Source organism: Pyxicephalus adspersus, chromosome 1 (assembly GCF_032062135.1).
Source record: "Pyxicephalus adspersus chromosome 1, UCB_Pads_2.0, whole genome shotgun sequence".
Lineage (NCBI taxonomy): Eukaryota > Metazoa > Chordata > Amphibia > Anura > Pyxicephalidae > Pyxicephalus > Pyxicephalus adspersus.
Genome location: NC_092858.1, coordinates 114429585 through 114454217, shown reverse-complemented (window position 1 = coordinate 114454217; position 24633 = coordinate 114429585). Strand labels below are relative to the sequence as shown.

General features: G+C 40.3%; 1 protein-coding gene across 1 annotated transcript in view; it reads left to right on the top strand.

The window, feature by feature from the left end:
* SLC26A9 (solute carrier family 26 member 9) overlaps window positions 1–24633 on the top strand; it is a 170390-nt gene that overhangs the window by 77832 nt on the left and 67925 nt on the right. Inside the window, exons 4-8 of the mRNA XM_072424482.1 lie at window positions 13913–14052; window positions 14132–14242; window positions 14352–14527; window positions 15856–16020; window positions 16637–16789. Of these exons, the coding sequence (XP_072280583.1) occupies window positions 13913–14052; window positions 14132–14242; window positions 14352–14527; window positions 15856–16020; window positions 16637–16789 (745 nt within the window). The remainder of the gene's footprint in view (window positions 1–13912; window positions 14053–14131; window positions 14243–14351; window positions 14528–15855; window positions 16021–16636; window positions 16790–24633) is intronic.

The following is a 24633-nucleotide window of genomic DNA, read 5'->3' as shown; positions in this document are numbered from 1 at the left end:
CAACCAGTAGGAACATGCTGTCGATTGAGAAGAGCAGATAATAGAACAAAGTGCTGGATTGGGATATTCTCCATCAGAGCTTCAGTAACCAAACATATACCCTGAGCACAAGGTGCCCTCAACTTATCTTGATTACATTAGGAAACCCTTTAAAAGAAGGAGTGTCCAGATTTCAGGTGAAAAACATCAATCAGTGTGGGGAGTCCCATATTGGACAGCTGCAACCGCTGTAATTCTTCAGTATGGTGGAAAAATCACCAGGCCTGCAAGTTCTATGTCAGTAGAAAGAACAATCTTAGCACTTTAAGCAAAGTTCCCTTTGTGAACTTCTCATTCATGTGGGTGGAGAAGAATAGATACTTCGTAGTGTGATACACATCCAGGCTGGAAGGAAAATGTGGTATAACATTGTTTCGAAGGAAGGTAACAGAAACATTTTCCATCCAGGCAACTGGTAGATTAGGTAGAAGCAGTGTATGGGCATTCAGATTGACAATATCTTTTATCTGGAGTAACACATGGCCATTGGGTAGGTGTTTGTAAGGGGCCAGTCAAGTATTGGTGGATCACACCAAGCAATCAGTTGTGGCACTTCAATGTGGAGAGCCTCAGAGAAAGGTGCAAAATCCGAATGGGTTGAATATGGTATGGACCTTCCCATGGTGACTGACCATAATGTGAAATGGGTAGCCCCACTTTATTTGTAATATTTTGGTCAAAGGCCATAGGCCAAAATGCCTTGCCAGGGTTTTATGAGATACAGTTGGATAAAAGGTGAGTGTAGCTCCATCAAAATCAAGTAAACCATTGTCTTGTCAATTTCCTTTTTAACTCATTCATTTAACTCAACAATGGTAGGACTTTAATACACACATTGCTACACCTATGTTGATCCTCAATATCATTGGCCTGTGCACTGATTGTATCCTACATATGTTGAATTAAAGAAGCCACTGCAGATGAGGTAGCAAACCTGCCAAATCAGCCCGCAGATTGGCCATATATTACTTATGGGTCTTCGGTAGGCGGGTAAACATATTTTCCACATCCGCCTTCCTGAGGCAAACAGAAAAATAACATTGAAATACCTGGTGGGTGTTGTTGTCCACTGGGTGTCTTTCTGGTGTCTCAGATTCTGTATCCACCTGTGAGCACTCAGAACTCACCGAGTCCATGACAGGAGAAAGTTTTGGAGCCGAGACCTCATCAGGCCCCATCTGGGAAGACCTCAAGGTTGCTGACTGACTGCCGACGCCTCGAAAAAGTCATCTAGGTCTCTCCTAGGAGTTTTGAATTCAATCCACCAGGTGCCTCCGGTCTTCCACGCTTCCTTGCTACCCATCTGGCATGGCAAAAGTCGTCCAGTGATGAGATCTCCCACAATAGTTTGGCCCGAGAATGCTCTCGTCACTCGTGTCTACTTCTGGCCATAGGCAGACCACTCCTCCTCCAGAAACTTACTTTTAACAGTAGGCACTAAGACCAACACTTAGTCACCAGGAGCAGGAGGGTTTTGCATGTCAGCAATATGCTCTACTTCACTCACTCTCCCATGTCTCCTTTGCCACATCCAATAGTCCTTGGGGTGGCGTCCATACAATAATTCAAAGGGTGAGAACCCTGTAGAAGCATATGAGACCCCTGATGGCAAACATTTAGACATAAATAACAGATATCTGAGGCAAAAAGTGAAAAAACAAAAATTACAAAGCAAAGTTTCTGAGAAAGTATCCCCTTCAAAAACTGAACTATAATAATCATTTTAGCAATAACAATAAAATTAAATGCAGCTTAAATTTAAAATATCTTAACACACTGCAAGGCAAGTATTGGAGACAAAAGAAAATGTCTTGACAAGACTGAAGAATTGGCATAGTTAGCATCTTTCAGGAGTTCTTCCTTCTAGGGCAGTTGGATGCTTGAGTCCAGAAAGAAGATAGTGGAGCTGCAGTGCCATTTACTGAAGACTGATGTGAAGGATCAGTTGAGATTATTCCTAGTTCTTTAAGCAGTAATTAACTTTCAGAGAATGTAAAAAAAAATGATGATATTTATGATATTTATTTTGAAACTGGAAGCATAATTTAAATGGATAGGCCCAGCGATATTTAATGCTCTTGCAATTGATGTAGTGGTTTTTGGATCATGAGAGGCGATACATCCACAAAGATTTGTATGAGGTGCCTATCTATTGACATATCAGACACTTTCATGAAGGCTTTTTTTAGTTTGATAGGCGTGTAGTTTAACAATCACAGCCCTGGGTGCTGCGTCTGCTCTGGGACTTTCCAGTGCCATGTGTATTCTGTGAAATTTTAGGTGCAAATTGTTAAGAGCCAGAAGTAACCCCTTTATAAAACCTTTCACCGTGATGTCCAGGTCCTTATTGTACTCCGGGAGGTCTCCAATGTGGAAGTTATCCCTTCTAGCTCTTTTCTCCAGGTCTTCAATTTTGTGTTGGGCTATTCCCAGGTGGTCATCTAAAGATGTGATAGCGCTGGTGTTTGGTGGTTTTGGTTTAATCCATTTTTTGTTCTATGAGGTCTAGTCGCTGGCCTATGGGTTGGAAGTCCTGTTTTAAATTTGCTGTAATTTTAGGCCTGGCTTTATAAAGCTCCCTTTCTAGTAAATCAGCAAACCAAGTAACTGCTAGTTTGTCTAGATTCCAAGAGGGACTGCTTGGACTGAATGGGTCTTTATCATTTTCCTGAGGTTAGCTGAGGACCCCCAGTAGACAATCTGTATTTTGGGTGGAAGCAAGGAGGCTGTGTCTCAAACGTGGCTACTTTATAATGGCCATCCCTGTATAGAGTTAGAGCTTCAGGGAGAGCTGAATGCTGCTTACATCCCTGATGAGACTTCAGTGAAGAGAGTAGCTCAAAAAGCCTCGGGGGACCTGCTGTCTGCAGTCTTCCATTTAGTGGCAGGTGAATCTCTCTGTACTAGTGCAGAGCATGTGAAGGCTGCTGCATGTTCATGTCCCTGAGCAGGCTCTAGAGATTAGGAAAGCTCCATAGTTGCAGGAGATCAAGTGGCAAAGGTCTGCGCCCAGAATGTAGCAGAAGAGGCAGGAGGAGCACATGCTGTGGCTGCTGAGAAAGTAGTGGAAGCCATCTTTGAAGCCGCAGGACACCTCTGTTTACCAGTTATGGTAAACAGAGATCCATAACTGTTTGATCTGAAGAAATTTACATGGCTTTCTCATCACTCTGGACAATAACGGTCTCACAGATCCCCTCAAGACCAGGAGATCTGTGCCCTTATCTGTATCACCCATCTCACACTCCTCTGCAGCCAGCAGCAGCCCTGTTTATCAGTCCTATGCGCTGATTACTTCCTGGTCTGTGTCATGTGTCTCCATGAGAATTGCCCCTTTCCCCAGAAGATCAGAATATTCTGTCGAAACACTCCATCTGCTGGTTGTGGTGAACATCACCTGAAGATGTCTCTGCTCCAGCTCTCCCTCTGGTGGTGGGTTTAACAACCTGCTGGTCACATGATCCCCATTTTCCACATGGCCTTCCCTATAAAAGGAAGTGAATGGCACCAGAATGCTGTCTGAACAAAGAGTTCCACTAGGCCATAGGTTCCCAACCGGGGCAGTACCGCCCCCCAGTGGGTACCGAAGACATGTAATGGGGCCTTTCTCGTCCAAGGCAAATTAACCCCATTAGCAGTAATCCTGAGTGTGGCTCAGGGTAAAAAAAATCCTGCTGAAAGCTGTAACCCCTAGCCACACTCGGGGTAGCTAAGAACATTAAAAAAAAACACTTAGTCTCATCAGCATCATCCGGCGTCCTGCACATCAGATCCCATCCTTGGGCTGCGTCATCTTTTTACGATTTTCTATCGCTTAGTGCACTGATGTTCCCTGGGAGCAGGGCTGTGGAGTTGGAGACAATTTTGGGTACCTGGAGTCGGAGTCAATAAAAATGTACTGACTCTTTCTAAATTTAAATTCTAAACCTAAATCTAAATTTAAATTGTAATAAAAAAACAGCAAGTTCAAATGTCCTATTTCACAAACAATAGTCATAATTAAGTACTTTTCTGATGCAAGAATAAAGCCCTGTGCATAGTTGTAGTTCTACTAGTGTCAAGTTTAGCTGAGCTATTATACAACCTGACATTCACATTATTGTAATCTGGAATTATGTACATTACAAAAAGTGTTTTCATTTTAATTCAGATATAATGTGTTTAACAAGTTCATTTGAGTGTAAACACAAATCATTTTGCACACCACCTCATATTAGGAAGTTAGTTAAGTGGCCCCTCTAGCCCTGGAGCCTCCCACTGCCCTCTTCAGCAGAACATCAGTAAAGAAAGATAAAGGCAGCAGCATCTGCTCAACTTCTTCTGTCTGCTAAAAGAGCTTGCAAGAACTTGGAGGAACAGCTTTTTGGATTCAACTGTAAGTGTTCATATTTATTTTTAAACTACATGGCTGTTTGTGTGTACTATGATGGAAGGCTGTGTGCATGTTTCTTCATAAAACTGCCGCGCTATGTGTATGTTTGTGTGTATGGTGCAAGAATGTATGAATGTTTGTGTATAGTGCATATTGTGTGCATGTTTGTCTGTATAGGACAAATTATGTCTAAGTTTAGTGCAGGGCTATAGCTTATGTGTGTGTTTAGTGCCATGTTTTATGTATGTATGTTTGTAATAGTGCAGGACTATGTGTATGTTTGTATTTATTTTAAAGAATTTGCTAGTTCGTTTAACATATTTTATGCTTATATTTTAGTGAAAGCGGCACCCCATTCCAAATGGCAAAAGGTCTGTCAACAAACATGATAAAGTCTGCTGTTTATGAGCACTTTGCATTATCAAGTGATGGGAAACATTACATGTGCCAATGAATTCTTAATTAACCTCTAGTGTCCAGGGATCGCAGTGGAACTGCAGAAGAACTCTTAATGGATAAACTAATCAACCTCCAGTGCCCCATGATCGCAGTGGATTCTAAGAGCTGCAATCATTCTTGCAGCTCTGGGAATCCTGTTTGCGATCCCCGGCACTTGAGGTTAAATGGGGACAAGTATCCCCATTCAAAACCTCTAGTACTCCCTTATTGGCTGCATGGTTGGCTGGCGGCGCTGCATTCATTGATCAGCGCAGCCCACACTTTTTTTTTTTATTTTAGTTCGAGCTCGGCAAATTTACACTGGCCATTCTCGCTTACAATTTCAGTAAGCGAGAATGGCCGAATTTGCTGCGAGATCGAGTTATAAAAACATGCTCGGTCATCTCTATTGAGCACAATTGAGAAAATGAAGAAAGTGGCAGAGAGATATTAAAAGAAGACAGTTCTGCAAAAATTTTAAAAAGTGAAAGCGAAGAGAATAGTGACATTTTGGATAACATTGTTGTTAGAGGCATCTAAGCGTACTGCTATTCAACATACTTTATGCATTGTGCTCTTCATACTCTGCAACTTGCAATAAGAGATGGATTGAATGGTTATCATGCAGCTACTCTAATTGGAAAATTGAGGACAGCCAGGGTCCCTAAAACTGATGCCATTTTGAAAAGACGTGCAGGAAAAGGAGCCATTTTGGATCAAACAACACGCTGGGGAAGCACTTATTTGATGGTAAAGCGTTTGCTTGAACTGAATAACTGCACAATGAAAATGTTTTATTAACTAAAAGCCAGTGGACACAAGTAAAAGCCATGGAAAATCTACTTTCTAACCCCTTTACTGTCACGAAGAGTTTGCAATCTGAAGATTTACCACCTGGTAAATTCTTCTTGAAATGGAAGAGCTTGATATATTGCCTGAACAAAAGTGGAGAGTTAATAGCTGATGGCATTGTGTCTTCAAAGAAGAAAAGAGAGAATCTCTTACTGGATAATCAAATCTTGTTAGCTGCTATTTATGTTGATCCAATGAGCCGAATTTTGTTGAGCGATGACCAGACTGATACTGCAAAAAAGGCCCTCTTTGATGTAGCAGTTCGCATGAAGGGATTACTACCTGAAACACCAGCACTGGATGAAGCTTTACGCACTGATAACTAAGAATCATCCTCTTCAAATGAAGAATTAGACTTTGATTCCTACTTGGACAAAATGGAACTTTCAACAGTAAAACAACATTGCATATGCGTGAAAGATAAACAACCAGAAAATGCCCAAATAAAGAGATTCGAGCAGGAGTTTTATAAAGAATTAAAAGAAGTAGAAAAGTATGATCGCTCATCGAAATTGACTGTAGAAGAAGCCATCCTTGTTTATCCTGAGATTATTAGTGATGTGGCTAGAACCCTAACAGCAATGCCACCCACCTAAGTCAGTGTTGAAAGACTATTTTCAGCTCTAAAAATAATCAAGTCAGATTTAGGAGCTTCTATGAAAGAAGATCTGTCAGAAGCAATTCTGTTTCTTAGAACAACACTACATTGAGCTATTCTACTCTACAACTATATTCCAACTTTAATATATAAACTGTTTTAGGTTTTCCAGCTTTTGTTTTTGTTCATGTAGTTAAGATTTGTTTTTGTTTTAAAACTACCAAAGAATGTGTTTCATATTTTTAAACTGGTAAAATTCCTGTTTTTTATTTTTTCCTGTTTTAATTTTTATGCATGCTATGCTACTACTTTATAGCTACTTGATAAAAACAATAAATAAAACCTTATTGTTTTCATTTTTTGTCTTTTGTTTAAACTGACCAATACAGTAGAGCGTCAGCTTCCTAGCCAGTAGTTCTGTGAATAAATGGCGTGTATGCTGCCTTCATTCAATCAAGATAAAAACATATATTAGCATATTAAATACAAAGGAGTTGGAGAGTCAGATTTGGGGGTACCAGAAACTGAGGAGTCGGAGTTGAAGGATTTATTTACCAACTCCAGAGCACAGCCCAGGAGTTCCCAGTGACGTTGGTGCGTGCAGGAGGCATGGCGGGAAATTCAAATTATTTTGTATTGAATTCAATACAAAATAACTGTATTGAATCCAATACAAAGGGATCATTATGATATGTATATATAATTATATTATATATAAATATTATATATGCTACTGTACAGTTATATTACAGATTTCAGTATTTTTATGCATCGTTGTTTTTTTTTTATTTAAAGTTTATTATTAGATTTATTAAATATTGGACATATTTTGGTGAATTATGCCTAAGAATTATAGGCCTAGTATGTAAAATAAATTTACATGCAAAAAAATGTACCCGTTTTTGACATAAAAATACTGCCATACTATAATTAGACCACCAGGGAGGTTAAGGGGGCGTTGAGGACCAGCTGCCACCCCCTTTCGGCAATATGCACAGGGACAACAATCAGGGATCTTTTCTCAATAAAGTGGACCTAAAGTAAAAATTAAAAAAAGACACCTTTATTTGCACAGATCCGTGAGGCATGCTGCTGTATTTGTAAAAATAAAAAAAAATAAAAAGAAATCGATCTTTCTGTGCATGTATGAGATCACCATCTTTCTTTTTTCAATGACAGAAAGTCCCTCCTGTGCATGCCTGTTTCTCGGAGCCCAAGCCCCCTGGGATTTGTGACAGGTGTATCACACTCAGAGTTTAAACAAAAAGGGAATTTATTTTTGTTACCACCATACTCTTCCATGGTCAATATTTTTCGGACCATAGGACACACCTTTTTTCCCCCAAAAGTGGGGGGAAAATGGGAGGTCTTATGGTCCGAATACCCTCCCGCACTTCTAAGGGGGGGCCCAAGCAGGCGGCTGCAGTTCCATCTAGCCTGGCATCTACCTGCAGCATGGCCCCCTCCGTTCTGCAGCCTCCCCTGCCTGCATTGTGTCTTATGGTCCGAATACCTTCAGGGGGTGCATCTTATGGTCCAAATGCCCTCCTTCACTTTCAAGGGGGGCCCCAGCAGGCGGCTGCAGTTCCATCTAGCCTGGCATCCCCCCTGCAGCAAGATCCCCTCTGTTCTGCAGCCTTCCTTGCCCCGATTACAAAAAACATAAAGCTGTCCACCCCTACCTTAACCTATTCATCACAGAGCTCTGCTTTCCCCTTTCCTGTGTTTATCAGCAGCTCACGTGTTTAGGCATGTTGGGATGTGTTTCTGTGTGAGAAGTAACAGTGGGGAGTGGGGAGGAAGGCACAGAGAGCAGGAGGAGGGCATTGTGAGGTGAGCAGTGCTGGTTAGCAGTTTTTTTTCTTGTGCAGCACGTCCTATGACAGGTGAACTGTAGCTCTCCTGTCACTTTAGTCTTTTAGTGCTATGTGCTATGTGAAATGTGCTATGTGCAATGTGCAATGTGCTGCGTGCAATATGCTATGTGCAATGTGCTGCATGCAATGTGCTATGTGCAGTGTGCAATGGGCAATGTGCTGTGTGTAATGTGCTTTGTGCAATGTGCTATGTTCAATGTGTCTGTGCTATGTGGAATGTGCTGTGTGCTACATGAAATGTGCTGTGTGCAATGTGCTACGTGCAATGTGCTATGTGAAATGTGCCGCGTGCTATGTGGAATGTGCTATGTGGAATGTGCCATGTGGAATGTGCTATGTGTCTGTGCAATGCGCAATCTCTCTCTCGCTAAATATTATTCTGCTATTGTTTTATTTCCTTAAACAATTTGGTTCAGAATATTTTTTTTTCTTGTTTTCCTCCCCTATAAACCTGAGTGCATCTTATGGTCCGGAAAATATGGTAACTAAAAAAAGGTTGACCAACACAGTTGCCTTAAAATACCCCCTCACTGGCCAGTGATTACTAAAAATCAGTACCAATTACATTGGGGCTCTTTATCCTTTAAGTGGGAATCAGAAACTTGGATGGAGCACTCATGAGTCAAACAGTTCTCCTCCTTGGGAAGAGCAAGGGGGAAGATAAATACAGTTCTGACATGAACATACAGCAATTCCTCTCATTTCAAACAGGGATTTCCCAATGATGCAGTAGCCCTGATTTATTAAAGCTCTCCAAGGCTGGAGAGAATACACTTTCACCCGTGAAGCTCGGTGATCCAACAAACCTGGTATGGATCTGGTCCAGGATTCAAAGCATTTGCTAGCAAATAGCAAATTACATTGAAGAAATCCATTCCAGGTTTGCTTGATCACCTAGCTTCACTGGTGAAAGTGTATTCTCTCCAGCCTTGGAGAGCTTTAATAAATCAGACCCAATGAGTCAAAGTGAGGATAAGGGCAAAGGAGAAAAAAAAGAATCAAAGCCACCAGGAGGCAAACAACTAACAGTATTGAGTTCCCAAGGCAGCCAAAGATTAGATCTGACACTCCGGTTTCTATGAGTAAATGAAGGTTGTTGAATGCAGATGACTGCTGTCAAAAAACAGATGGGAGAAAGTTCTTCATACAACAGGCAGTACTTATCTAAAGGTCCATAGCCACGTGTTCCACTTTGAAGGGTCGCTCAGCCTCACAGCCAATGCACCAGACACCTTGCTTCTGCCACCTGAATCAATAGCTTCCATCTCGCTGCTCTCTTAATGAATGTGCCCAGGCTGGGCTGGTTCTCCATAAAAAACTGTGTCCCCTTCCAAAAATGTTACCCCAGGCCTCTCTCTACATGCAATGGGTTCCTTCTTTCTATTATTCTCCCTGTATGCTGCCCTCTAGGGTCGGTTTAGGCACAGTGTCTTCATACAACATACTGACATTGCTGACAGCATTATCCTTTAAAGTTTTAAAAGGACATATACACATCTGCTCCCTTACAGGGACTGCACTCTGCCCTCACTGGGAGTCTTTGGTCCCCAAAGTAAAATAACAATGTCTATAGCAATATAGCAAATTACAGGGAACTAAATTGACTTGATAACAAGTTTCAGTAGAGACATTGTCATTGTGGAGACAGAGGAAACTTCCACCAAGGTGTATCAGGCCAAGAACCAGAAAAGACATTTTTCAGGCACGGACTTCACTGTGGCTTTCACATTTCTGTGAGTGGTCACAATAAAGGACCACTTCTTCCAGGTAGGTCATAAGTTAATCTTTTAGGTGCTCGCATCAGACTCTTCTCTCTTGGTTCTACAGTTCCAAGTGGTTCTTGGTCAGAAACCTCAACTCTTACTTCAGAGGGTGGGGGCAGAGGATCTTCCACTGTAGCAAGAGGGCCCATCACAGTCTCCTCATGTAACTCAGGAGAAATGTCTCTACTCACATATTCAGTTGTAACCTGAGGCACAAACTCAGGTGCCTCCACCCTCAATGAGCTAGGGTAGGGCTTGTCAACACAACAATTGTTGTCTTCAGTTGCAAGGTTGCCAATCTGTTTCAGTTTCCTCTTCCCAGTCATTATTCTCCTCTTCTGGCTCACTTTGGTCAGATTCTGGAAGAGATATTCTTGATCGTGTCACAGGGACCCGTTTCTGAGGTATTCTCTCCACTGGTCGGGGGAATCATACTGCTTTACTTAAGGGCAAGAGATGATTCCATGCCACGTCTTCAGTGGTCCTGTTTTTCCCTCAGGACGAATCTGGTATACAGGTCAGTTAGTTGAGCACAAACGATGTAGGGTTGAGAACTCCACCGATCTACAAGTTTCTGTTGAGCATGTTGATTCAAATTTCTTAGTAGTATTCTGTCATCAGGCTTAAGAACATGAATTCTGACCTGCAAACCGTATTGCCTCTTGTTCTGTGACTCCCGACTCCCTGAAGCTGCTTGGGCCTTTTCATAAGCCACTTTCAAATCCTTACTGAGTCGCTTAACATAATTCTCCTGTGTGGCAGCAGATGTTTCATCCAACAAGATTTTTGTTGATGGCCAGCCTAGCTTCTCTACCAAACATCAGGCAACAAGAAGAATACCCAATCACATCTTGCTTGGTACTGTTGTATGCATGAACCAGCGCAGAAACAAACCGAGTCCAATGCTGCTTTTTGTCTGTTGTCAGAGTCCCCAGCATGTCCAGCAGGGTATGAATAAACCTCTCTGATTGAACTTCCCCCTGGGAGTGATATGGGGTAGTCCTCGACTTCTTCACCCCCAACATATCCACTAGCTCTCTGACCAGTTTACTCTCAAAATCTCTCCCTTGATCCAATTGGATTGTCTGTGGTAGACCATAATGAAGAAAAGTACTTCCCCACCAGGACTTTGGCTACAGTGGAGGCTTTCTGGTCTTTTGTGAGGAATGCTTGGGCATAATGAGTGAAATGATCTGTGACCACCAGGATGTTCCCCTGTCCACTTGTGTCCGATTCCAAGCACAGGAAACCCATGCACACCAGCTCCAAAGGACTTTGACTCTGCAAGTGAGCCGTTGGAGCGGCTCTTGATGGTAGAACCTTTTGTTGAATTCACCTCAGACATGAGTGGCAATAACTCTCTAATTCAGCCAACATACAAGGCCAATAGAATCGATCTCGGATCAGTTGAAAAGTTCTATCCACTTCCTGTGACCATGGTCATTGTGCAAAGCTGCCAAGACAAGGTGTCGGTCGATGCTTCTCAGGAAGGAACAGTTGCAATTTGTCTTGAGGGTCTTCAGAAGGAGCCCTCCTGTAAACTAAACCACCACTCAAGTGTAGTCTGGACCATTCCTTGAGCACCAGCTTGGCTTTCTCTGGTGTATCAGTTTGCAGAATTTCTGGGTTCTGGTCCTCTAAAGCCTTCAGAGCCTATTTGTTTTTTTAATTGAACCAGATTGCAATAAAGTTTGGGGACTCCAGCAGCAATAACCCAAACTGCCTCAGCACCAACTGCACCTTTGTCCTGATGATCAACTCCTTGACACAGAACCTGGATCTCTTTGGGGTCCAACTTCCTTCCCTTCCCTGCTTGCATCCACATGCAGTTTGTAAGGACAGGGTGGGTCAGTGTAGGCTAGTACTGGGGCATGTGTGAGACACCATGGCACTGGGTGGCTGCTTCTAGTGATATTATCTCATAGTGGGATCCTGAACCTTAAGAATTCCTCAATTTCATTCCTAAAATACTTAATCTAAAAGTCTAAAATGAGACACTGATTCAATGTCAGATAAGACAGGATGCATGTGTAATATAATATGTTACTAATGCTCTTCATATTTCTATCTTTTATATTAAATTGTTTTAGGTTATTTTTATATTCATTACAATATATATATAGATATAAATAAATATATATATATATATATATATATATATATATATACCATCTGTATTATGTATTGAAGAATTATGGAATAATCGAAAATATATGAATAATTACCCATGTATTGCACATATATCTAAAGTTGGACATTAAAACAAACCAATTTTCATATATAGACTTGCTCATTTCAGCATTCTGGTTCTAGTCTAAAACATTTTGCTTTTTAATTGCATACTTTGCAGTTCCCACCATACAGATAGCACCATTCCACTCACCACACATTCAGCTAATGGACCATAAAAGACGTATACTGCCCATGAAATTACCACTGATCCATGTATCTGCCATCACATTGACCTGGCTACACCCTAAACCTTATAGAAAAGTGGACACATTACATTCAGCAAACTCATAAATTGCAGAGACAGCCTGGTTTTAAAAATAATGTAGGCATAGTATCTTTCAGCGGGACTGAGTACACTCTATAGGTTCTTTAATGGGGCTGGTTTTCACCATCTTGTATGGCAGTGACTGTACCACCATTAACATCGTCAGGAGAGCTTTCATTTGGCATGCCAGAAAATGGCTCGTGTAATCGAGTTCATGTTTCTGTTTCCTGACCAAACATTTTCCAATGGAGGACAGATGACTATAAGATGAAGAAGTAAGATGACTCTGTAGGAGAGGTGAAGATGGTCCTTTCTGTACAATCTGTGTCACAAAATTCATGCCCTGGTGATAACTACCAACAACAAATTAAAATAATGTGTGAGTAACCACCCATGGTTCATAAAGCTCTCAGGGCTAAGAGGGAGTCAGAGGTATCTGTAGCTTCAATGTTGTTTATATTTCCTGATATTGCAGTACACAAAGTGCCTGCCTCCTTATCCTTACCACAGTCCTCCTCCATCAGTTTCACCCTATTCCAATGTCTTGTTCAGAACATCATCATTGTCATCTGACCCAGAATATGCAAGTGCAACCAAGTGATTCTTTTTTGCCAGCTTTTTTTCTGAGAACTGGTGAGACATTCACAATACAATACTACTGCCACCACCACCACTACCGCCTGCAGTAGCAGCTAGAGGATGAATGCAAGTAACTTTTGTGACACTATCAATGCTCTTCACCTCTGTACTTCTTTCTTGTAGCTCCTCCATTTTGAACCTCTACGTCATGAGCACTTGTTTACTGTACATCACACAAACTACTTGTTCTAATTTCTTGAGAGACAGGAATACTAACTGAAAACCAGAAGAGGAAATTGAGAACCTGTGCCTTTAGATAGTAGTAGTGTTGTGGGAGAAGCTAAGGTGACCCTGGTATCACATTCATTTTTCTCTGCTGTGACTTAAATGTTGAAGGAGCCAACCAGTCTATAAGGAGCAAGCATGGCTAAGAGATATCTGCCTCCTGTCTCACTGGTACTCACTCTCATTAGCCAAACACTCTGCCTTTTTTAGCTGTGCACTTTTTTTTAAAGGGGGGCTGCATGGACATAAGCACTCTGTAGAAGACAGATACAAGCTTGCCATTGCAGCCTCCTGTCATTGGATGGTTTTCCAGTATGTGGATTGCTAGAACTCTAATCTGAGGTTGGAATTGACTTGGAACTATCTCTCTACAACTTTTTGTGACTTTGTTGACCTGTGGATGATACCTGCCCACCTAAATTTTACAAATATATGTACAATAAATGTAACAACCTCATATTTTACATTGGGAATACCCTTGAAATAAACTGCAACGGACTTATGCTTAGCTTGGCTAGTTATTAATTACAACCTTGTGTACACAAATTATGTGTATGTTAACAAATATTCATTTAAAATATTTTTAACACTGTATCTTATTTACTTTTGTAGCTGTTCTCCAGCCAAATTAAAAGCTCTGATATTTGGCCTTTTTCCTATACTCTCATGGGTACCCAAATATAACCTAAAGGCATATGCACTTCCAGATGTGCTTGGTGGCTTGAGTGCTGGCACTATACAAGTACCACAAGGTTAGTAATACATTATTTGCATATTGAAACAAAGTCAATTACATTTGAAGTAAATATATTGCTTTTTTTCTCTATACAGGTATGGCATTTGCTCTTCTTGCTAACCTCCCCCCAGTGAATGGCCTGTATTCTTCCTTTTTTCCCCTTGTGACTTATTTCTTCTTGGGAGGAATTCCACAAATGGTTCCAGGTATGAATTTGCTGACAATTTTTTAGACATATGTCAGCACATTAAAGACATTTTAGTTAGTTATAATATTATTTTACTTTATCTTTCTTTAAAACATTTGTTTTTAAAGGTACCTTTGCTGTCATTAGCATCATTGTGGGAAACGTGTGCATGCAACTGGCTCCGGAATCTAATTTTCAGAAGTTAAATGAAACTACAAATATTACTGTTACAGACACTGAAGCAATGAATGCAGCCCGGATGCAAGTTTCAGCCACATTGGCATGTTTAACAGCTGTTATACAAGTAGGTTAGCTGCACTAGTGATGAGTGTGTCCATCATAGTTCAGTTTGTTAAAACTTCAGCAAATCTATAAAAAATTGATAATGTGCTGCTAAACTGTTAAGGAATTGGTAAAAAAAAAATGGGAAATGTTGCTGAAAAAGTCCTGTTCAATAGATTACAAAACAAATAGCAAGTAAAAATAGGCACTGATATGTTATATGGCTTTAAGATTGAAATAGAAATGCTTTAAAATACAGTAAAGTGAAGTTTAAGGATAGTTTTGGGCTTTAAACTTATACAGGAGACAGAGCAGTTGAGAATACATTTTTTGACTGTAGATTTTTTTTTTCTTTTACAAATTGATTGGCTTACAAAAAGCCAATCCACTATTATTTAACCATATCATTTCTAAAAAAGTGATTTTTGTAGTTTTAGCAGCAGTGTTAAACATTCTTGGACCAGAGGAAGTACAAGAGCCAATTTTGACGTATAAAAGGACTTAGGATGTTAGGCAGTGGCCTAGCCACAGTTAGCAGCCATGAATGCATTATGTAACCAAAAATTAAAGCTTTAGGTAAGGATTTTAGTCAGCGATTGAAGCAGCAGTAGCATAATTAGGTAGATGAAAGAATAAGTGCTCTTCCTTTTTTTCTAGACCAAGAAGTAGAGAAATGAAAGGAAGCCTCCTATTCTTGGCCAAAGTCATTTGTTTTTCTCAGTAAATATATTTCTAATGTGTTTATTGAATTAATAATTAGTAAGTGAATTCAAAACTTTATTACACTTTTTTATGCATAACTTAATTTATGGACTTATTTGTTTTGAAATCTTTGTGTGTGTAGATTACTTGGGTTGTTGGTTGTTACTGACATCTGGTGTAATTTTCATGTCAAAAGCCCTATTAGAAATATATTTATTGGGAAAAATAATGTGATGTGACGGCACCACAGTTTAGCAAAAATATCCCTAATCCTAGCTCCTAACAGCTTTACCTTTAAGCACTGACAATATGGCTACATTGAGTCCACTCTAGAGCAGGGCCTGGCTTGTCCAATCCACTCTCTCCCCACCAATATTGACTCATTTTAAGCTGGCTTTCCTTGGTTTAAATGCCATGTAGTACAATATAGTTTCAAAAATGAGAATTTGCCATAAAACCATTGTTGACACTAATCTATTCCTCATCACGATCACATGCCAAAAACAACATACATCGGTCTTATCCTATGTCTTCTTTTCAACCAGCAGCAAGATTTTTCATACAAATTTCTTAGATTCACATGGTCTGATCATTCAGTGTAAACAATGTATGCATTTGTAATGCCTTTTTATTGGTTTCCTTTCTTAGATAACCCTGGGCTTTGTACAGTTTGGATTTGTTGCTATATATCTCTCTGAATCATTTGTCCGTGGTTTTATGACAGCTGCTGGCTTGCAGATTCTTCTTTCTGTGCTGAAGTATATATTTGGAGTCACCGTTCCACCATACAGTGGCCCATTGGCTATTATATATGTAAGTTAGCCTTTAACATTGTCTCTTTCTTCCCCAGGGATCATTAATAATTAGATACCATGGCCAAATTGAAAAGTGTTAGCGTGCTTTAGATAACTTGACAGTAACTGACTAATGTGGCTATGTAGTTTATACATTTTTTAAAGCTTTCATTTTAAAAAGTAAAAAAAATGTTTTTTTTTGTAATTATAGACTAATAAATGTAAAATGATTTGAATTGAATGTAAAACTGCATTTGAAATATTTTATTATTTTAAAAAATGCAAATAAACTTTTTTTTAAAAAATCTGGTTTGTATCTGACAATTACAATATTAAGGCACACTGCCATCTTCAGACTGCAGCAGGACCTGAGTTTAAAAAAGCTCACATGTATAAACTATATCAAAGATAACCTATTGATCACATGACTGAGAACAAATTCCAACACCAATCTTTAATAAGCATCAAAACAGTTTGAAGCTGCAATGGTATTATAAACTGTTGCAAGGAGATTGAACATTCTTTCAGCTAAAAACATCATGCAGAGAAAAACTTAATCTATAGCAGGAATTGGTTATTAGATAAATGTTTTACATTACTGTTAATCATTTTATGTGTTTTTTTTTCTTTTGCAGACATTTATAGATATCTGTAAAAAACTGACACATACCAATGTGGCATCTTTGGTGTTTGCTTTGGTCAGTATAGTGCTGCTAATCATTGTGAAGGAGTTGAATCTAAAATATATGCATAAGATCCGTTTTCCCATCCCCATGGAGATTATTATCGTAAGTGCCACTCAACTAGACAAAACAAAGGGAGGTATTTATAAAGCAGAAAGTCATTTACTTCATTTATAAAACGCAAACATTTGGAAAGGGGGGGGTACCTGCACATTTACTGAATCAGGTAGCATAAACTGAAATGTAATGTATCAATATCTGTTCTTCAAATGGAAACGTATTTACTGCACAATTTATTCTATTTATGAATATTTATGCTATATATTCTTATTTGTTAATGCACATACAGAAAAACTTTACCTTGCACATTCACCATTGTGAATATGTTAAACAAGTATAAGATTCAAAGAAAATTAGAAATTTGGTAGTTTTGTCTAGATATTATTAGTAGTTAATTAAGTAGTTAACAATGATAATGTAAAAATGCCAGGGATTCTTAGGGAAACTGTGGAAAGATGTTCCAAAGTTTAAAAAAAGTAACAAGAGGGAAAGGATAACACATTTTAAAGATATGGATGTCAATTTACATTTACAAGCTGATTAGCATTCCAATACTCACAATCATTTTTTGTCATAAGTAATTTGACAATGTTGCTTTCGATGTAACACTTAATTTATTTACAAATTCCACTCCAAAAATGCATTGTATTGTATAGCATTGCAGATGGTAATATTGTAAATTTGAAAGTACACAAATCATTTAAATAACACTTTTGGAGTCCCCAAAATCTGTACATCTTGTTGTTTGTTTGCCTGAAAAATAAGGTATAGAGAGTACTAATATTGAATACTACATAAAATATTACATAGTACCATTTAACCTAGGAAACCAGCACATAGTGTTAAAGTCGCATATTCAAAAAAAAAATGCAACACATATTTACCTATTCTTAAAAAAAAAAATCACAATAACCACTGACCAGTAATGTAAACAAGCTGACACATCAAATGATGTCATCTGCCAATAAAAACCCTCTGAATTCTTCATATGTAAGCAACCCAGACTGCAATGCATTGTCAGACATTTATCTGTCATATAGTTGGCAAGATAATATTGGCAATAAGTGATTGACCTACGTTACTGGGCAATGTGATTAATGATTGTACTGTTTCTGGAAACATAAACAGTAACCTTTTATATATTTCCCAGAATAGGAGTTCTATCTGGTGACCCTTTAAGATTTTAATATGATAACTTGCAACAGATAAGTAATGGGAGTGCAACCTTATCTCTCATCATGGCTTCCCCCTCTGAGCATGATAGTGTGGTATAGACAAAAACTGGGACACAAGCTCACTGGCTCCCTTTTTCTGGCCAACCAGGCTTCTATTCCTTAGTCATTTTCTGAACAGCCAAACTCCCTGTCTGCAGAAGGGTCTGGTTTCAATATTTGGAGGAGAGGCACATTTTTTTAGTAGTTAATATTAGTCAATAAAAAAATATGCAATTCATACAGATGTATGTTTACAGATTTCAACTATTTTATTTAAAGGATTATTGTGTAGATACTACAGACCCTGATTTATTAAAGCTCTCCAAGACTGAAAAGATGGAGTATCGTGAGTGAATCTTGGTGATGGTAAACCTGAAATAGACTAGATCTAAGGTTGAAAACATTTGACATATAGCAAATGATTTTAGGAAATACATTCCAGGTTTGTTGGGTGACTCAGATTCACCCATGATAGCCTATTTCCTCCAGTCTTGGAGAGCTTTAATAAATCAGGTCTATTGTTTTTCCTGACTGCAGAAGCAGATGTGTTCATCCATTTAATATAATAGTTTTGAGTCCATCTTTTAAAACTTAGAACAAAAATCTATTGTTGATGTAAATTGTATGCCCCAACACACAAGGTTTTTCCAATGATTTTTTACAGTCTATACTCCTTATTTCAGAAAAAAACATGATTTTTATTTTTGTTCCCACATGCTCTGCCAACACCTTCCTACCCTAGCAATTTTGGTGACAATGTCATATTCATGGGTTTTAAAATTAACTGAAATTTTTTTTTAAGTCAGATTAGTCCTGCTCGAAATTTTCATGCTTATGCCTAGGCATCTTCATATCGCACAGCTGCCACACAAAATACTTTTTAGTTTATAATAGTAATAAAAATATTCACCAGTCACTTTATTACAGTGTGTACCCCTTGGTACCAAGTTTGACCCCACGTTGCCTTTAGAAATGTTGTACTCATTCATTCTGTAATTCTGGAACTTCCTGTAATTCCTTCACATTCAACAAGGTGCTAGAAACATTGCTCAGGGATTTTGATCAATATTGATATGATAGCATCATGCAGTTGCTGCAGATTTGTCATCTGCACATCCATGATGCTAATCTCAATCAATTTTACCACATTCCAAATATGCTCTTATTGGATTGAGATCTTGTGACTGTTGAGGCCATTTGAGTAAACAGTAAACTTTGTCATGTTCAAAAGAACAGTTAGAGATGACTTAAGCTTTGTGACATGGTGGGTTTTCTTGCAGGAAGTAGCCAACAGAACATGGTGACGTAAAAGGTAAGCAACAATACTAAAGTAGTCTGTGGCATTTAAAAAATGCTTAATTGGGACTAAATGACTCAAAGTGTGCCAGTAAAGAAAATCCCCCAAACCATTACATTGCCTGAACAAGGCAAGATAAATCCATGCTTTTATGTTTTTGATGCTAAATGAGCCTACCATTTGAATTTCACAGTAGAGATCAAAACTCATCAGACAATGCAACATTTTTCCAATCTTCTCTTTTCCAATATTGGTGAGCTTGTGTGAATTGTAGCCTCTGATGCCTGTTGGAGCCTTAGCTGGCAGAAGTGGCACCAGATGTGGTACAAGTTGTGTGTTGTCTGTTCAGAGATACTGCATACATTGGTTTTTGTTTAAACGTATTTTTTTTGAAATAAAATAAATCATCAACATCAACAAAAAGAGAAAGGGGTAAGACAACACAAAAAACAATATCAATAGTGGGGAAATTGGAAATTTTCTTATAGGACAGAAGCAGCCAAAAAATGTATCTGAAAATGCACTATGGAAAAAAACTTGTCCGATTTACATTATGTACAACAGGTATTACAATACAATTGAAAGCTACAATTATCCAACATCCGGACACCTCATACTCCACCAATTATTGTAACAGGGAAAAGGTATGTGAACCTGTATGTATATTGGAAAATGTGACATTTCTCAATTGGATATGATGTAAACCTTAGGGGGGGGGGGCTTTTGAAAAATGAAAAGTAGTGGGGAGAAAACCAGATCTGGAACCCAACTGAAAGGCCATATCCCCCTCCACTGGCACCCAGCCCTGCTGCTTGCATACAGTATATGTTGAATTCACGCATCAAGAATGTGAGAATGGGAAATAAGGTATGTCTTCCATGGATCACAGATTATGTGAAATTTGTCTAAATGATCATACATCCAGGCTGTCAACTGTTCCATGAGTTGCACATCTTTAATACGATTGAACAGGACTTAGTGCGTCAGGGGCGATGCTGACTTCCAGTTTTTAGCAATGAAGCATCTAGCTGCAGTTGAGATATTGGCCATTAAAGTTTGTTAGGCTTCGAAACCTCACAAACCAATAGCCCAAGCAGGTAGGTCCACTGTAATTATTATCCCAACATGTCTTCCAAAAAATCATTAACTATTTGCCAAGAAGGTGCGATATTCTGGCATGACCATAAGATATATTTAGGGTACCCACCTCATAGTTGCACTTCCAGCAGCAGTTTCTCGTGGTGGGGTATACTATCTTGTGTAGTTCCTTTAAAGACTGTGCAGAGGGACCTCTTCTGGGCTTGCAGCAATACAGTTTTCCATAGATCCATGTCCAAGACCTTCTCCCTTTGCATATAACCATGTTTCGTTATAGGGGAGACTGACTTTGTAGAATCCTGTAAATTCCTGATATCAATCCCCCTCCCATACATATTCTTTCAAAGGAGGTTGGGGCAATGAAAACCAAATCTTTTGTTAAAGTCTGGGCATTGTACCTGATCTGTAGGTAGCTATAGAGAGGTATAGTAGGAGTTTCATACTTTTGCTGGATCTCTTATAATGGCAGGAGCCTACGGATACAAGGGTTTATTATCTGTCCATAGTGGAATATGTGGATTTGTGGTTTTCATGCCACGAGTGTGCCATATGGCGAATGGTGCTTTTTGGCATTACTGGAGTGTATAGAAAAGAAGTAAGCACTAAGGCCACAAAGGCCAATGTAAATTTGTGCTTACATTGTGGCCAAATACGCCTCATGAACTGAATTTGAGCTAGCATGGTGGTTTCTGGCATTGGGCATGAGGTATTCCAGAGCATGGTGTTGGGGTGGATGGGAGCTATTCACAGTTTTGCAAGTTCCGTCCAATGGTTTAATGACTGCAGGGTTCACTATGCGGAGAGTTTTTGAACATACGTGGCAAAGCAAAACTTGAGTATGTCTGGGACCCCCAAACTTCCTTCACTGCAAAGGGAGTATAAAACATTCTTAGGTAGCCAATGTCTTTTACAGCGCCAGATGTAATTTATTATTGAAGCTTGCAGTCGCTTAAGCGTCTTTGCTGGAATGGGAAGGGTAGAGAACAGGTATAATAATTTAGGTAGAATGGACATTTTATCAAAGCTATGCTTTTAAAAAAGGAGATCTGAAGCAAGCTCCATTTTTTAGGAAGAGCTGCTATCTCTCTAAAAAGAGGTATGTATTGCATTGATACAGTGCCTGCATTCTGTAGTCCGAAGGGCATATTTCGGTATTGGAATGCTCTCTCAGGGGTCACAAAAGCAGTTTTCTCCTTAGCTGACTCAGATAGGTAGATCTGCCAATATCCTTTGGTAAGATCTAAGGTGGTCATCTATCTAGCATTCCCCAACCAATCAATTACCTCGTCTATCCGGGGCAGCGGATAGGTGAAAATTTTTGTGATCTGATTCAGATTACGGTAATAGTTGCAGAATCTCCAGCTCCCATCTGGTTAGGAAACTAACACAATTGGCCTGGACCAATCGCTATTGGACTCCTCTATAACCCCCAATTCAAGCATTTTTTTAACTTCTTGATGTATTACCTCTCGTCTAGCTTCAGGAATTTGATAGGGTTTTAATCTTACCCTTTCATCTGGAGGGGTGATAATCATGTGTAGCCATGGATATTCATCCAGGCAAGTTGGAGAACATATCCCTATTTTGTAGGACAAAATCTCTGGATTCCTGTTGTTCACTCTTTGACAAGATGTCTGGTATCCAGAATTCTGGGATTACAGAGTCAGACCGGGCAGGTAGCTCCGTGGTCCTCACGGTTAACGTTTCCCTTTCTTTCCATGGTTTCAACAAATTTACATGATAAATTTGCTCTGGTTTCCGCCTACCAAGTTGGCTAATCTTATAATTTACGTCACTCATTTTTCCATTACCTCATAGGGGCCCTGCCATTTGGCTCGGAACAGTACCAAAACTCTATCCCCAGGGGCAAAAGTACGGATTCGGGCATCCCAGTTATAAATTCTCTGCTGCGCCAACTGCGTGGGCCAGATGCTCTTTAACCAAGGGCATTACCTGAGCAATTCTGTCCTGCATTTGCGCTACATGCTTGATGACACTTCTATGAGGGGAACTTTCACTTTCCCATGTTTCCTTAGCAATGTCTAACAGTCCCCTGGGGTGCCTCCCATATAATAATTCAAAGGGAGAGAATCCGGTTGAGGATTGTGGTACCTCTTGGATAGCAAACATCAAATAGGGGAGTAGACAGTCCCAATTTTTCCCTTCTTTATCTACTACCTTCCGCAGCATCTGTTTTAAAGTTTTGTTAAAACGTTCTACTAAGCGTTTTGTTTGAGGGTGATACTCCGATGTGTGTAGCTGCGTCACCTTTAAGAGTTTACAAAGCTCTTTAGTCACCCGGGACATAAACGGGGTTCCTTGATTAGTAAGTACCTCTTTGGCCACTCCTACTCGGCTGAAAACTTGAACAGCTCTCGGGCTATGTTTTTAGCAGAGGTATTTCGGATCCAGTGCTCGATATCAAGTAGCATAGGCTATTATGACTAGGATATATTGATGGCCCCTGGCTGACTTTAACAATGGGCCAACTATATCCATGGCAATCCTCTCAAACGGGACCTCAATGATGGGGAGGGGAACCAAAGGGCTACGAAAATGTGGCATTGGGGCAAACAACTGACATACAGGACAGGACGCACAGAACATCTCAACCTCCTTGGCGACCCCTGGCCAATAAAACCTCTGGACTATTTGCTCTCTGGTTTTCTCAGCCCCCAGATGTCCCCCTAGGAGGTGCCCATGGGCCATATCTAACACCACTAGCTGTTCAACGGTCCCCCCCCTTGTGACACCTGATTGAGTAGGTCGCTTTCATTGATAAAGTATGGGAATGCAACCCTCTCGTCTGGGTGCACTAGGTTCCCATCAATTTTTACGGCATTCTCCCGGGCTTTAAAAAGTGTGGGGTCTTTCATTTGCTCTGTAACAAAGTTCCCTCTATGTACCTTTAAGTCAGGGAATTCCAGGGTTTGCTGGCTTTCCCCCGAAGTTGCCAGTTCTTCCCTAGGAGAGACAAAGGAAACCCCGGACTGCCCCACAAATATCAGAGGACTCCTCAGTAGCCTCATGCTCTGAGGATACCAGCACTGCATGGGGTGGGTGGTCCCAGAGCTCCTGGAATTTGGGAAAATCCCTCCCAATGATGGCATCATATAGTAAGTTGGGGACCAACCCCACCTGATTTACCTGACAGTTTACCTAGGAAAGTTTCAAAAGACACTGACGTCACAGGATACTCCCTAGTATCCCCGTGTACACATGTTAACCCCACTGTTTTAAGACAGGAGGTCTCTGTAACCACTAGCTCAGCTTTCACAGTGCAAGTCACAGTGCATTGGTTCATCCACCACAGGGCAATTTGCAGCAATATGTGCTTCTTCCCGGCATCGATAACAAATAACATGTCTGGCTCCCTCCTGGGGGGCTAGCGTTCCCAGTCTCTCCCGCCATACATTGACTGGAGTCTGTCTATTACTCTTAGCTCCCCTTTTCCCGCTCTCTCCACCCCTATCCCTTGGTTCACTCTTACCCACAGCTGGGGATGGTCTGGTCTTGGGGTGGAAAGTTTGTGAGTACTGAAGGGAAGTGTTTAAGTTCTTGGCAGCCAAGTACCTTTCCACTAGGTCCACCAGCTTATCGGCTGTCGACGGGTCTCCATCGCTCACCCACTTTTATATGGAAAAGACGGGATCTTAGGAACCGGTTGATGACTACCCGTTCCACAATTTGCGGTCCTGACAACAACTCTGGTTGTAGCCACTCCCTTGTTAGATATATCAGGTCATAGATCTGGGAGGTTTTCCTGCTCGATAGGACCAGTTATACATCTGTTGGGCCCAGACAGCCAGGGCGACACCCAGCTGTGCCAGTATTTTTGCCTTAAGGCGGACATAGTCGCTTGCTTCCGACGGCTCTAGGTCATAATAGGCTTTTTGGGACTCTCCAGATAATAGCGGGGCCACTTATCCTGCCCACTGTTCCTTAGGCCAACTTTCCCTCTAGGCAGTTCTTTCAAATGTGGTCAAAAGCACCTCAGGACCTTCATCCACAGTCATTTTTTTAACTGGCTTACCCAAAAAACTGGCCCAGCACCACTCTCGACATCAGCCTTCTCTCCTAAAGATATCTGCTCTTTTAGGGCATCTAATATTTGTTGGTAGCTCTGTGCTTGTATTTCCAACAATTCCTTGTGGAGTGGCTTCCGCTTTTTCCAGACCTAGCAGCAACTGTTGGTTAATACGCTTTTGCTCCACATTGGCCTGCTGCTGGTTGGCATTGGCCTGCTGTTGGTTGGCATTGGCCAAAACAAGCTGTTTTAG